The sequence below is a fragment of the Sphaerodactylus townsendi genome, linkage group LG14 (assembly GCF_021028975.2).
Source record: "Sphaerodactylus townsendi isolate TG3544 linkage group LG14, MPM_Stown_v2.3, whole genome shotgun sequence".
Classification (NCBI taxonomy): domain Eukaryota; kingdom Metazoa; phylum Chordata; class Lepidosauria; order Squamata; family Sphaerodactylidae; genus Sphaerodactylus; species Sphaerodactylus townsendi.
Genome location: NC_059438.1, coordinates 40954037 through 40968425, shown reverse-complemented (window position 1 = coordinate 40968425; position 14389 = coordinate 40954037). Strand labels below are relative to the sequence as shown.

Genomic DNA, 14389 nt, shown 5'->3' with positions numbered 1-14389 from the left:
CTAATTTGTGGTTCACTGAGATGTCAATTGAGTCTTAAAATGAGAACACAACAGCTGCAAAACAATACCTGGCTTCAGTGCAAATATTTTCTGAGGTGTATGAAATTTTAAGTTGTTGTTTTAGAGAAACACAAATCTCATCCCTTAGCCCTTGGCTCAAAATATTGTTGCCAAAGGGCCATTCATTTTCTAGAGGCATTTTTTTTTTGCCACTAGGATCAAACTATTCAGCACTTTAATGACTTTACCTTGACAAAGGGCTTCTTTTTCCCCGAGAAGAAAAACTAGCTGCTGAGCTGGTTGCGTTGCTTTTCTGTTCCTTTAAGCTACGGCCATCCATATTTAAACCTATAATAAGGATGAACACCAAAAACACGTTGAATTAGTTGTTTGGCTACATTAAATTAAAAACTAGCTTAATAGTAAACTTCTGACTGGAAGAAGATGGTAAGAAAAGAAACTATACAGACAACAGGGTAGGAAATGGTTTGAATTGTGTACTTAGAATTTTTAAAAATTGTTCTTAATAGACCACCAATAGCCAATAATCTACAAAATGCTTCCCAGAAAGAATAGTTGGTCTTTTTTCCAAGGATAGTGACGCAAGTCCCAGCATAGCAGCTTGCCAACAGTTAAGGCTGAAATTTAAATAGAATTCCAAAATACTTTCTTTTTCCATTTACAAACAAGCCCGTGTCCAAAGGCACTTTGCAAGACATTCTTGCTTTCGATGTCCAAAAAAAGTATTTAAAATGATGAATAAGAACATCTGACAAATATACGGCCCTTGGCTTTTCTGATGTTCAGCTGCACAACGCCACACTGTCCTGTGTACCCTGCTTAATGGCTCAGTTGCTGAACCCCGTCTGAACCTTTCTCAAACATCTGTGATCTATAAAATCGTCCACAAGCTGAAACTGCTTCACACCTACTTTCAGAAGGGGGGTGGGGGGGATACCCATATATGCGACTGATCTAAGATTACAGTTGTGGCATTTTTCCCTGGACAAACACACAGCATCTTTGTCAGTCCAAAGGCTATGGAATCGACTGCAGTGGTATGGATGCAAGTCAAAATTGATTCATAAATGCGGGTTGGGGGGGGGGGGGGGGTTTGTCTGCAAATGCCTGAAAAACAAATCAAACCATCCTGGTTTTGTCGAAGGCTTTCACGGCCGGAATCACTTGGGTGCTGTGTGGTTTCCGGGCTGTATGGCCGTGTTCTAGGGCTGTATCCTGGTTTTTCCTTTACAAATGTTACAATTGTAATAAATAATAGTAAAATGTGCAGGCATTCAATTAGAAGACATCTTGAGGTTAACATACCGGGAAGCAAGTCCCACTGAACTCAGAATGGGGAAAACATCCAGCTACAAATCACAAAAACGGCGAACAGCAATGAGGAACACTGTTTGATTTTGACCAGAATTTACCAACATTTTCCAAATGCAAATGGATACACAAGTAAAGATGATATTTCAAAATACTCTTTCCTCTACACTTTGTTCCTAAGTGCAAAATGTCTTTTAGACCCTTGAAGCATGAATTTGCGTATCTTATGCAAGGAGCACAGAATCTATCAATATTTACAAACATTCTTCTATGAATTGTCAAAGGCTTTCACGGCCGGAATCACTTGGGTGCTGTATGGTTTCCGGGCTGTATGGCTGTGTTCTAGCAGCATTCTCTCCGGACGTTTCACCTGCCATCTGTGATCCTCTGAAGATGCCAGCCACAGATGCAGGCGAAACATCAGGAGAGAATGCTGCTAGAACACAGCCATACAGCCCGGAAACTACACAGCACCCAAATTCTTCTATGATTTTTTTTCTCCCAGTATTTAGAATTCCTGCTCCTAATTGTACAATCGTGTTGCTATGACTTGGTCAGCCAAAACTTTAGACGGGGACTGCAACTCGGCATCATAGGAAACTCGCCTTGCTTGTGCCAAAGATCCTAGGTCAAATCCTGTATCTCTGGATAAAAGGAGATCACAGGGCAGGGCTAGGAAAGGCTCAAGACCTTGGAAAGTCGCTACCAGAGCAGACGCTACTGAGGTGGACTCAACACGAGGCTGTTTCTGATCTTCCAGAGAAAGGGAATTCTACACCTGAAGAGCAGCCAATGAGAACGCCTCCGCATGCTCCGCAAGCCAGGTGTTATTGCTATGGGGTCATTCTCAACTGATCCCATGAGCCACCTGGAGAATAATGTTGCAACATACCAAACGTACTCTCACAGTGCAATGCTAAGGGGGAGGTGGGAGGTGAATGGTCTTAGGGAACCTAACAACCTTTACCCCAGTATATCTCAGAGATATTGAGATATATCCCCCTCCCCACAATAAACACCCTGTGAGGTGGGTGGGGCTGAGAGAGCTCCGAAAAGCTGTGACTAGCCTAAGGTCACCCAGCTGGCGTGCGTGGGAATGCACAGGCTAATCTGAATTCCCCAGATAAGCCTCCACAGCTCAGGCGGCAGAGTGGGGAATCAAACCCGGTTCCTCCTTATATTATAGATTATAGAGTACACCTGCTCTTAACAACTACACCACTGCCCACCCCCCTGGGACCAGCAGTGGCGTAGTGGCTAAGAGCAGTGGCTAAGAGCAGGTGCATTCTGATCTGGAGGAACCAGGTTTGATTCCCAGCTCTGCCGCTTGAGTTGTGGAGGTTTATCTGAGGAATTCAGATTATCCTGTACACTCCCACACACGCCGGCTGGGTGAACTTGGGCTAGTCACAACTTCTCGGAGCTCTCTCAGCCCCACCTACCTCACAGGGTGTTTGTTGTTAGGGGGGAAGGGCAAGGAGCAGCAGTGGCGTAGGAGGTTAAGAGCTCGTGTATCTAATCTGGAGGAACCGGGTTTGATTCCCAGCTCTGCCGCCTGAGCTGTGGAGGCTTATCTGGGGAATTCAGATTAGCCCAGTGGTGGCGAACCTTTGGCACTCCAGATATTATGGACTACAATTCCCATCAGCCCCTGCCAGCATGGCCAATTGGCCATGCTGGTAGGGGCTGATGGGAATTGTAGTCCATAACATCTGGAGTGCAAAAGGTTCGCCACCACGGGATTAGCCTGTGCACTCCCACACACGCCAGCTGGGTGACCTTGGGCTAGTCACAGCTTCTTGGAGCTCTCTCAGCCCCACCTACCTCATAGGGTGTTTGTTGTGAGGGGGGAAGGGCAAGGAGATTGTGAGCCCCTTTGAGTCTCCTATAGGAGAGAAAGGGGGGATATAAATCCAAACTCAACAACTCATGTGGGGTGGTGGTGGAAAATCACCCCCCCACACACACACACACATCTAGGCTAGCCTGGGAAGAATCCTATACCTGGGAGTAAGCTCAGTTGCTAGCAATGGGGCTCGATTCTGAGTAAACCCTCCTAGGGTCGTGATTCACCCATTCGAAGCGTTGCACAGTTGCTTCACCAAGCTTACTCATGAGTAATGCACGCCTCAAAGCCAATTGCCGCCTGAGCTGTGGAGGCTTATCTGGGGAATTCAGATTAGCCTGTGCACTCCCACACACGCCAGCTGGGTGACCTTGGGCTAGTCACAGCTTCTCGGAGCTCTCTCAGCCCCACCTACCTCACAGGGTGTTTGTTGTGGGGGGGGGAAGGGCAAGGAGATTGTAAGCCCCTTTGAGTCTCCTGCAGGAGAGAAAGGGGGGATATAAATCCAAACTCCTCCTCCTCCTCCCCCCAACACAAAGGGGTGTGGTATAAGGGTCAGGGCCACCCTTATACCACACCCTTATTCCCCCACCCCTAGCCATCACTTCCCACCCTCCCAAATCCCTATCACACCTTGCCACCCTCCCAAACCCCTAGCCACCCCCTTCCCACCCTCTCTCCCCTCCCCACCACCCATTCCCATCTCCCCCACCCCTAGCCATCCCTTGCTACTTCCCTCAATCCCTTCCTAACCACTGCCTCCCTTCTATCACCCCTAGTTCAGATGGCATTGTTCTGAGACGTGGTGATTTTGGGGTGACTTGGGGTGACTTAGAAAAAGAAGAAGAGTTTGGATTTATATCCCCCCTTTCTCTCCTGCAGGAGACTCAAAGGGGCTGACAATCTCCTTGCCCTTCCCCCCTCACAACAAACACCCTGTGAGGTAGGTGGGGCTGAGAGAGCTCCAAGAAGCTGTGACTAGCCCAAGGTCACCCAGCTGGCGTGTGTGGGAGTGCACAGGCTAATCTGAATTCCCCCAGATAAGCCTCCACAGCTCAGGCGGCAGAGCTGGGAATCAAACCCGGTTCCTCCAGATTAGATACACGAGCTCTTAACCTCCTACGCCACTGCTGCTCCTGTATGGAGGGCCTGCAGGGTGAACAGAGCACTCTTTGTAAAAGCTGCTGGGTTCTTTTGTGCCAGAGCCTCACTGCAGAGGGACAGGTCTGCTCAGAAATGGGTTTTGCTGACAATTCTAGGTAATGGGGAGGACACCGCCCAACAGAGGCGGAGCTACCAGGGGGACAGGAGGTGCGCGTTGCACCAAGGGGGGAGAAATCGCCCGCCCCCCCCCCCACACACACACACTTACTTTCATGTAACAGTGCAGGTTGGAGAAGCGGCCTGTTCCCTTCAGGCTGTAAATGTCCTGGCAGCAACTACACTTCTCAGGAGACCTTGCGAGCCCCAGGGTCTCATGGAAAGTGTAGTTCCCACCAGGCCATTTTCAGCCTGAAGGGAACAGGGGTACATTGCTGGGAGGAGCCGGAGGAGAGGAAGAAGAGGAAGAGGAGGAAGAAGGAGAAGAGGAAGAAGAGGAAGAGGAGAAGAAGAGGAGGAGGAGGGGAAGAAGAGGAAGAGGAGGAGGAGAAGAAGAAGAGGAGGAGGAAGAGGAGGAGGAGGGGAAGGAGAGGAAGAAGAGGAGGAGAAGAAGAAGAGGAGGAGGAGAGGAAGAAGAGGAAGGAGAAGAGGAAGAAGAGGAAGAGGAGGAGAAGAAGAAGAGGAGGAGGAGGAGGAGGAGAGGAGGAGGAGGAGGAGAAGAAGAAGAGGAAGAAGAAGAGGAAGAAATTGAAGAGAAGGAGAAGAAGAGGAGGAGAAGAAGAAGAGGAAGAGGGAGAGGGAGAAGAGGAAGAAGAGGAAGAGGAGGAGGAGAAGAAGAGGAAGAAGAGGAGAAGAAGAAGAGGAGGAGAGGAAGAAGAGGAGGAGGAGAAGAATAGGAGGAGGAGGAAGAAGAGGAAGAAGAGGAAGAAGAGGAAGAAGGAGAAGAGGAAGAAGAGGAGGAGGAGGAGAGTTGGATTTATATGCCCCCTTTCTCTCCTATAGGAGACTCAAAAGGGTTTACAATCAGTTGCACAGGCTATTCTGAATTCCCCAGATAAGCCTCCACAGCTCAAGTGGCAGAGCAGGGAATCAAACCCGGTTCCTCCAGATTAGAGTACACCTGCTCTTAACCACTACGCCACTGCTGCTCTGGTAGTCACCTGCACCATTAGAACCTTCACTGTGTGACTAAAGGTAAGCTGCATGTAAGCAAATAAATATATTTTTATAAAATGTTCGTTTTAAAAGGCCCCCTGTTAAAGAGAGCTTCCCTATAAAACTCTGAACAGTTACTTATTGGAGTCAGGCATAACCCCACTCCCTGACATTCTGGGGCTGGGGCTGCCTGCTGCGGCAACCCTTTGTGATGGCACCCACTACCCTGTGGCAACAAGCCCCAACAGGTTGGGGATCCCTGATCTGAAGCTCTCTGCTACTGGCCACCCCTCTCTTCGGCACTTGGCAGCAGAGACCCAAATGTTGTGGCTGAGGCCTCTTTCTCAGCCCTGATTCCCAAAACCCCGTGTCCTGGACTGAATTTGGGTTTTCTGCAGAGGTGGGATCCAGCAGGTTCTCACCAGTTCCCGAGAGTGGGTTACTAATTATTGGTGTGTGCCGAGAGGGGGTTACTAATTGGGTCTGCTTTTCCGTTAGAAATTCCATTAGGTCCAAAAATCATGAAGTCCTGTTGTTTCCTGTGCGGCTGGTTAGCAAAGGTAGAAAACGTGATAATTCTCCCTGTTGGGCTGTTTTAAAAACATGTTTTAGAATACGGTCAAGTTCCTTGTTTCAGGAAAGTATCCTTCTTTTGATTTCTAGAAACAAAATTAAGTATTTGAAAGTATTAAGTATTTGACAGGCAGTCAATTAGAGGAGAAGTAGTTGTTTCTGTTGGCAGCAGATGATAGGACTTGCTACAATGAGTTTAAATTATGGACAGAAAGATACCAGCTGGAAATTAGGAACTTTTTTTTACAGTAAGAGTTTTTTACAGTCAGAGAAATTATTAATGCCCCGCCCCCGTCGTGCCCCGCCCAGCCCCATTGGCGCTACGCCACTGTTTGAATCCCACCACCTTGGGAACCTGTTTTAATATTGTCACTTTATATTGGACCATTTTATTTTGTGTTTCATATAGCTCTCCCAATACAATTTTGGCTTGATAAGTGGCCTTGAGCATCTTTCAAATGAAAGGCAGTCAACAAATTGTGGAAATAATTCACAAAACAAAGCCATCATCAAGAGTCAGCCAAGGCATTAGCAGAGTCTGACCAGTCGTTACCGTGACTGTCTGCAGTGCGAAGAAAACCTGGTTTCATGGGGAAAAAGAGGTAAGCAGCCCCCCTCCCCCAAAAAACACACATACATCCCCACTTTTAGAAAAAAAATTAATCATGGCAGGGGCATAGTTTCCAGGACGCGGGGCGGGGCGTCTTGCACCAGATATGCGCCATGTGTAGGCGGGGCATGGGCAGAGGTGGGATCCAGCAGGTTCTCACAGGTTCCCGAGAGTAGGTGACTAATTATTTGTGTGTGCCGAGAGGGGGTTACTAATGGGTGATTTTGCCACGTGATTTTGGCCTTAGTGACGCCCCTCCTCTCAGCAGTAGTGTGCAGAACTTGAAGCAGTCTAGCAGGAGGTGCACCAGCATGTGTGGCAGCCTGCGCCTGCGTGCATTTGTTTCCCGCCCAAGGACCGGCAAGGCAGCTGCATCCTGGCCCTGCCCAGGAATGCCCCGCCCCGGATTGCCCGGCCACGCCCCCATTGTGCCAAGCCCAGCCCCATTGGTGCTATGCCACAGTTTGAATCCCACCACCATGGGAACCTGTTACTAAAATTTTTGGATCCCACCACTGGGCATGGCCGTTCCAGGGAGTGGCGACGGCGGGCTTGGGCATGGCAGGGGCGCAGGGCGAATGCGCACCCCAGGCGCAGTTCCCCCTCGCTCTGCCCCTGAATCATGGAATTACAGAATATGCAGTTCCACCCTTGGTTACATGGCTACTTCACCCAAGAATGGGAAAGCAAAGTCCTGATGCCGCTTTTTGCCATGAAGTCACAGCTGGCTTATGGAAACTCTGGAGGGTTTTAAACCAAGAGATGTTTGGGAGGTGGTTTGCCATCGCCTGCCTCTGCGTTTGCTGAGAGACTTCCCAGAGAACAGTGACTGGACCAAGGTCACTCAGCAGGCTTCACGTGGAGGAGTGAGGAACTGAACCCAGTTCTCCAGATTGGAATCTGCCACTCTTAATCACTAGAGCAATGCTCCTCTCCTGCTGACAGGGGCTGATGGGAATTATAGTCCATGAACATCTGGAGAGCCACAGGTTGCAGACCCCTACTCTAGAGCAGTGATGGCGAACCTTTCCGAGACTGAGTGCCCAAATTGCAACCCAAAACCCCCTTATTTATAGCAAAGAGCCAACATGGCAATTTAACCTGAATACTGAGGTTTTAGTTTAGAAAAAAACGGTTGGCTCTGAGGCGTGTGTTACTCGGGAGTAAGCTTGGTGGTAATCGGTGGCTTTGCTTTGAAGCAACCGTGCAACTCTTCCAATGGGTGAATCATAACCCTAGGAGGGTTTACTCAGAAGCAAGCCCCATTGCCAGCAACTGAGCTTACTCCCAGGTAAAGGATTGAGCTTTAGTTCTTCACATGAAAACCAGTGGGGTTTAACAGCGCTTAACAGGGTTACCTACGCTGCTTCCCCAAATGCTAATAATCAAGCCCAGCAGCCCAGACCAGCCTAGATGGGGGGGGGGGCCCTCTGTTTTCGCGTGCCCACAGAGAGGGCTCTGAGTGCCACCTCTGGCATCCGTGCCATAGGTTCACCACCACTGCACTAGATCATCCTGGCTCTCCTAAATTATATGACTATAATTTGTACATGGTACAGACAGTCAGTGAATTATGCAAACATTTCTGACACTCGTTGTTAATTAGATACTTTGGTTTTTGGTTTTTGTTTTTTGGTGGGGGAGATAGTCATGCGTGTAGCCAAAGTAACAGTCATATAGCACTTAAATTACCATGGGTGGAATCCAACCAGCATTTCTGCTGGTGAAAAAGGAAGAGGTGGTCCCTTTGGACCACCAAAAAGGCTATGCTAGAGATCATGGGAGTCCAGTGGACAAAATCCCCATGGGATAGGAGTCTGCAGGAAAAAAAAAGGTGAATTAGATTAGAATTAAATTAGAACCAGGGGGCATACATTGAAAATGCTGGGGGGAAGAATTAGGACTCGTAAAAGGAAACACTTCTTCACGCAACGTGTGATTGGTGTTTGGAATATGCTGCCACAGGAGGTGGTGATGGCCACTAACCTGGATAGCTTTAAAAGGGGCTTGGACAGATTTATGGAGGAGAAGTCGATCTCTGGCTACCAATCTTGATCATCTTTGATCTGAGATTGCAAATGCCTTAACAGTCCAGGTGCTCGGGAGCAACAGCCACAGAAGGCCATTGCTTTCACATCCTGCATGTGAGCTCCCAATGGCACCTGGTGGGCCACTACGAGTAGCAGAGTGCTGGACTCTGGTCTGATCCAGCTGGCTTGTTCTTATGTTCTTAGATGAGGCTGAGTGGAAAGGCAGTCTGAACCTACCCTATTAACAGATTTAAAATTGGACCATTCTTTTTCCTCATACATACGCATCATATATATCAAAGACGACCTAATTGTAAGTCATGCAAATTTATTCTCAACTCAGTACCAGACAATTTCTAAGGGGGGCATCAAGGAAGAAGGAACTCGTAAGTTAGGAGAACGCGAAGAGGAAACGACAACGAAGTCAATGGGGAACAAATGCCAGGCCCGACATCCTCTCTTCCAGCTGTGCTTTGAGGCCGTGCCTTTCAGCTCCCACCTTCTCAAAGCTTATCCTGAGCTCTGTCCTCAAGATGGTAAGGCCAAATCGAAGCACAGACATCCGACAGAACAAGGAAATTTCCTCTCAGCTCCCCTCTCAAGAACTGTAGTGGTACAAAAAATGACACACATTTCATCCCAAAACAGAAGAACCCGGCTGTTGGACACTAGATGGTGCTACAGTGGTTGTTACAAAGCCCACTCATCGGCACCCTCCCTTTCAAACCTACACCCAACTTCGGGAAGCAAAGCTCCCGACTCCGGTTTTACTTCTAGCACATTCCAAAGCCTTGAATGATTCTCCCCGAACACGGCAGACTTTTCTTAAATTGCCTGCAAACCACAGAACCTCCAGAAACATTCTTGTGCAGACAGACAGACTCAAAGATCCACCCACAAGATGAGCGGCAGTCGTGCAGACGGCAGGCAAACTTGAACATGCACACAGAAGAGGATTCCTTCGTACTTCATGCAACCAACCTGCAACCGCAATAATCTCCCGGCTCTGGACTCTCAATCACCAACCGATTAGAATCGCAACTTCACATAATAAGCGTGCACTGGAAGGACAGGAAAAATCCACTCGACTGCTACTTCTTATCCGCCCTGAATTCAAGTGCTGCAGGGGAGGGGAGATTTTATTAATGGATAGCTAATCTGTATTAAGTGATTGATTGTGAGCTCCTTTAGACGGCAGTAAAAACGCCAGAGACTCTAAACATGTCACACTGTAAAAGCCAACAAACCCTTTCTTGCTGATTTATAGCTGAGTGGCATAGAGAGGGGACAAACCTTTCCTTCCTGCTTTCAACATCTCCCCCCCCAAAAAAAACTATTATAGGGCAGTGGTGGCAAACCTATGGCACTCCAGATGTTCATGGACTACAAGTCCCATCAGCCCCTGCCAATTGGCTGGCAGGGGCTGGTGGGAATTGTAGTCCATGAACATCTGGAGCGCCATAGGTTCCCCACCATGGTTATAGGGCCTTGGTGGCGAACCTTTGGCACTCCAGATGTTATGGACTACAATTCCCATCAGCCCCTGCCAGTACTGGTGGGAATTGTAGTCCATAACATCTGGAGCGCCATAGGTTCACCACCATGGTTATAGGGTCTACGCAATATTCTGAGTACACTTGGGTGCAGGGTCTTTCCTAATGGCAGTCTGCTGCTCTTCCCTCAAAGCCTTTCAAGAGTTGGGAGCTCTCTAGATCAGCACCCATGAAGCGTAATGGGATGCGATGGGGGGGGGGGGCAGCGGGAGGGGCGGGGAGAGGTTTCTAAGTACTTTTTAATCCTGTCCTTCTAAGAAGGAGTTCATGGTGTCAACCGAACAGAGATTTCTCTTCCCCATTTTATCTTCACGACTTTGTGAGGCAAGTCACTCAGGGTGGGGATCTGAATCGACATCTCCCAGATTCCAGCTAGCCCAACACTCTATAGCAGGGGTGGCCAACCTATGGCGCACCAGATGTTCATGGACTGAACATCTGGAGCACCATAGGTTGGCCAACCCTACTCTATAGCCCCACACTTAGTCAGTCAAAGCTTTGCACACGCAGTTTTCTTTGGTTTTGACAGTGGGTTCCCAATGTCGGCCAGTCTCCAAACTATTCACATCCCCAGAGGTTGTTTAAACATGCAAGTCTTTTTCTATTGTTGCAGATCAATTTTCAAATCACAGAACCTGACTCTATCATCAGGCTATGAAATCATTATTATGAAAAATGAGAACTCTATTGTCCGGTTAACTGAAAATTACTTTTTCATCTTTCTTCAATACTGCAGTGAAGATCTAATCTTAAATAAGGAAGGAATGACAATATATCAGACTTAAGCACTCAATTGTTCTTTCAATGCCTGCTATCTCAGATCCCCTGGAATCCAAGTATTCCTTCAAAAGGCCGCTTTCACATGACACTTAAATAGGTTTTTGCAAGCCCAATGCCTGTAACTTAGATACTGCCCTGCTTACACTAAAATATATATCTGACTTTAGAATTGCAGACTTCTGGTTTCTAGCCTGTATTAGCTATAATCAGAATTGTACACCATCAGAGAACAGGGGCAATTTTAGAGTCATGTGTGCAAGCATCAATTTATCCAGGCCAGCAATCTCTCACAACGATTTGGAAGAAGAACAGTTTTGAATTCAGTGTTGGCTCAAGACAAGGCACCCGCTGCTAAGCCACTCCAAAAGACTGGGCCTACCTCAGTAAAAGTATGAGCATTCTAGGCTGGGAAGAACTTGCAAAGGCAATAACTAATACGAGCCAGTGCAGTGTATTAGTTAGCGTTCTGCTAGAATCTGGGAGGCTCCCATGCAAAGCCCTATAGAGACAGCATCATGAAAATATCTGTATTGTGATAATTCAGTACATTTCTGTACCTGATCTTGCCCAATAACAGCCTCCATCTTTCAACAAAATGTGTGGGCCCTGCGGGATCTCAACAAGTTCCGCAGGCCTGCAAGACTGAGCTGTTCCACCAGGCCTTTGGGGAGGCTGGCCGCTGATGCCCCCCCCCCCCCGTTAACATCTGTGGATCCTGCCGTCCCTCCCCTCTTTTAGGGGATTAGTTAGCAGGTCACCTCCTGTTGTATTATTTATTGTGTTTGATACTAACACGCTGCTTTCAATGGGGTTATAATGATTCAAAGAAATATAGAGCCATTTTATTATGATTTATTTAATTATTTGAGATTTATTGATTTTATTTTGCGCTCTATTCATATATTCATGTTCTCCGCCCTGAGCCCTTCGGGGGAGGGCGGTGTATGTATAGAGAGATGGATGGATGGATGGATGGATGGATGGATGGATGGATGGATGGATGGATGGATGGATGGATGGATGGATGGATGGATGGATGGATGGATGGATGGATGGATGGATGGATGGATGGATGGATGGATGGATGGATGGATGGATGGATGGATGGATGGATGGATGGATGGATGGATGGATGGATGGATGGATTTCAGACACTGACTATGTAGTTTACCATCCTACTGGAGTCATATGGAGCCTTTATGGGAATTCCTGGGAAGAGATGCCTCCTTCTCAAAGGGGACTAAACTAACATCCTGCACACTCATTAAAAGTCTACCTTCACTTTCACAGAGACACCCCTGAAAACCGAGTTCTACAAGCTTCCAGAGAGGCCGGGAGAAAGGAGCCACAGACAGAAGGGCCTTCAGCTGGAGCACGTGGCTCTGACCTAGGCTGGCCAGCTCCCCATGGCCACTGGTGTGTGTGTGTGTGTGGGGGGGGGGGGGGGTAGGGTTTCCAGATTGAGACTGGAAAAATCCTGGAGATTTGGGAGTGGAGCCTAGGGAGGACGGGGGCCTCAGTGGTGTACAGGGCCATGCAGTCCACCCTCCAAAGCAACTATCTTCTCCAGCAGGACCCATCTCCACAGCTAGGAGATAAGCTGCCATTCCGGTGGCTGCCCTGGAGGCTCACTTCCCTGCCTCTCCAGTTCCCAAAGCAGTTTACCACCAGGATGTTGTGGGGTTTCCGGGCTGCAGTAGTATTTTCTCCGGACGTTTCGCCTGCACCTGTGGCTGGCACAGAACTGTGGGTACGTTTAGCACCTCTTTACGCAAGGACTAGCTTCCCACGCATGAATATCCAGAAGAGCTTTATGCTATGTCAATACAGCTTCAGCAATATCTGCATGACAGATGGTGAAGACACATTAGTGTATGTGTGTATATCCATATCATCATAATGATAAAATCAGCCAGTCTGAGAGATCTTTCTCTGTTATGTTCAGGTTCCTGTTTGTCTCTTCTGCAAGAATCCCTAGTGAGGACATAAAAATACACTGCTAACTTGCTCATATTTAGCAGGGATGGGATCAGTAATGAAAATGAAACATTGGTACCTAAACCTGTACAAATGACATGAATCCTTCAGACACCCTCATTCAACAGACCTGAGAATTAGTTTAGTCATTTAACAATAGCATGCTCATGTGCAGATCCCATTTGGTTTTTATTATTATTTTTATTTTCATTATTATTATTATCATCATTTATTTAAATATCTATGTATTTATGCATTTACAAACTTTAATAAATACTTTCTCATAATTCTGCTTTTTTTAAAAAAAGCTGAGAATTAGCTTCTGTAAAATGAGGATCATGTACAAAACTAGGATGGATGGATGGATGGATGGATGGATGGATGGATGGATGGATGGATGGATGGATGGATGGATGGATGGATGGATGGATGGATGGATGGATGGATGGTGGGGGGGGGGGGGGGGGGGGGGGGGGGGGGGGGGGGGGGGGGGGGGGGGGGGGGGGGGGGGGGGGGGGGGGGGGGGGGGGGGGGGGGGGGGGGAGGGGGGGAGGGAGGGAGGGAGGGAGGGAGGGAGGGAGGGAGGGAGGGGGAAGGAGAGGGAAGGAGATGATAGATGAATGATAGACAGAAGATAGAAGATAGATAGAAGATAGAAGATAGATGGATGATAGATGGATGATGGATGGATGGATGATGGATGGATGATGGATGATGGAGACAGAGACAGAGAGAGAGAGAGAGAGAGAGAGAGAGAGAGAGAGAGAGAGAGAGATTCACGTGTATATAAAAACATTTCATTTCATATTTTTAGCTGTCTGGAACAACAGAAAGTAAGGTGATCAAGATGGAAGAAAAATTAAACATGATCCAAATCCAGTGGCTCTTTTGCAAGCATTACAAAATCAGTGCTGAGGTAGAAGTCCTAAAAGGGACGGTTCACACTTCAATAAGTGTGGCAAATGGCTACGGGGAATACTCTTCTGTAAAAGAAGCACTCCACCCCCCCTTAACACACAAGAGTAAAATGTATAGATACAGTCTGAGGTGGTACCGGTAGAACCTGAAAGCTCTTCTAAGTTTTTATAAACTGATATGGCACAAAACCCCTGTGGAAGATCTGCCAGCAATGCAGATCCCATTTGTTTTCAGCAAAGCATGTACAGGAGAACTTCACAGTGGAAGTCATTTTATTACCTTGTTTATACTCCTAAATCATCTGACACTTGGTGGGGAAATGTTGGGTGTGAAAAGCATAAATCTCAGGGAGTAACTTCCACCAAAAAGGACAAACCTTTTCCCACATCTGTGCAAGCTCTGTTAGCATTAAAAATTCAAAATGGCAGTCGAAAGGCATGGTCTTCAACATTTCAAGGCCAACAATTCTTTGCACTTTAATATTATAATAAAGCCCGATTTGCAAAAAAGGTGT

At 47.6% G+C, this 14389-nt stretch overlaps 1 protein-coding gene across 2 annotated transcripts in view; it reads right to left on the bottom strand.

Annotated features, from left to right (window-relative positions):
* The window catches only part of LOC125443879 (centrosomal protein kizuna-like), a 56497-nt gene that overhangs the window by 30288 nt on the left and 11820 nt on the right, over window positions 1–14389 (bottom strand). For both annotated transcript variants that reach the window (XM_048516263.1, XM_048516264.1), the window contains exon 6: window positions 249–348. In XM_048516263.1, the coding sequence (XP_048372220.1) occupies window positions 249–348 (100 nt within the window). The remainder of the gene's footprint in view (window positions 1–248; window positions 349–14389) is intronic.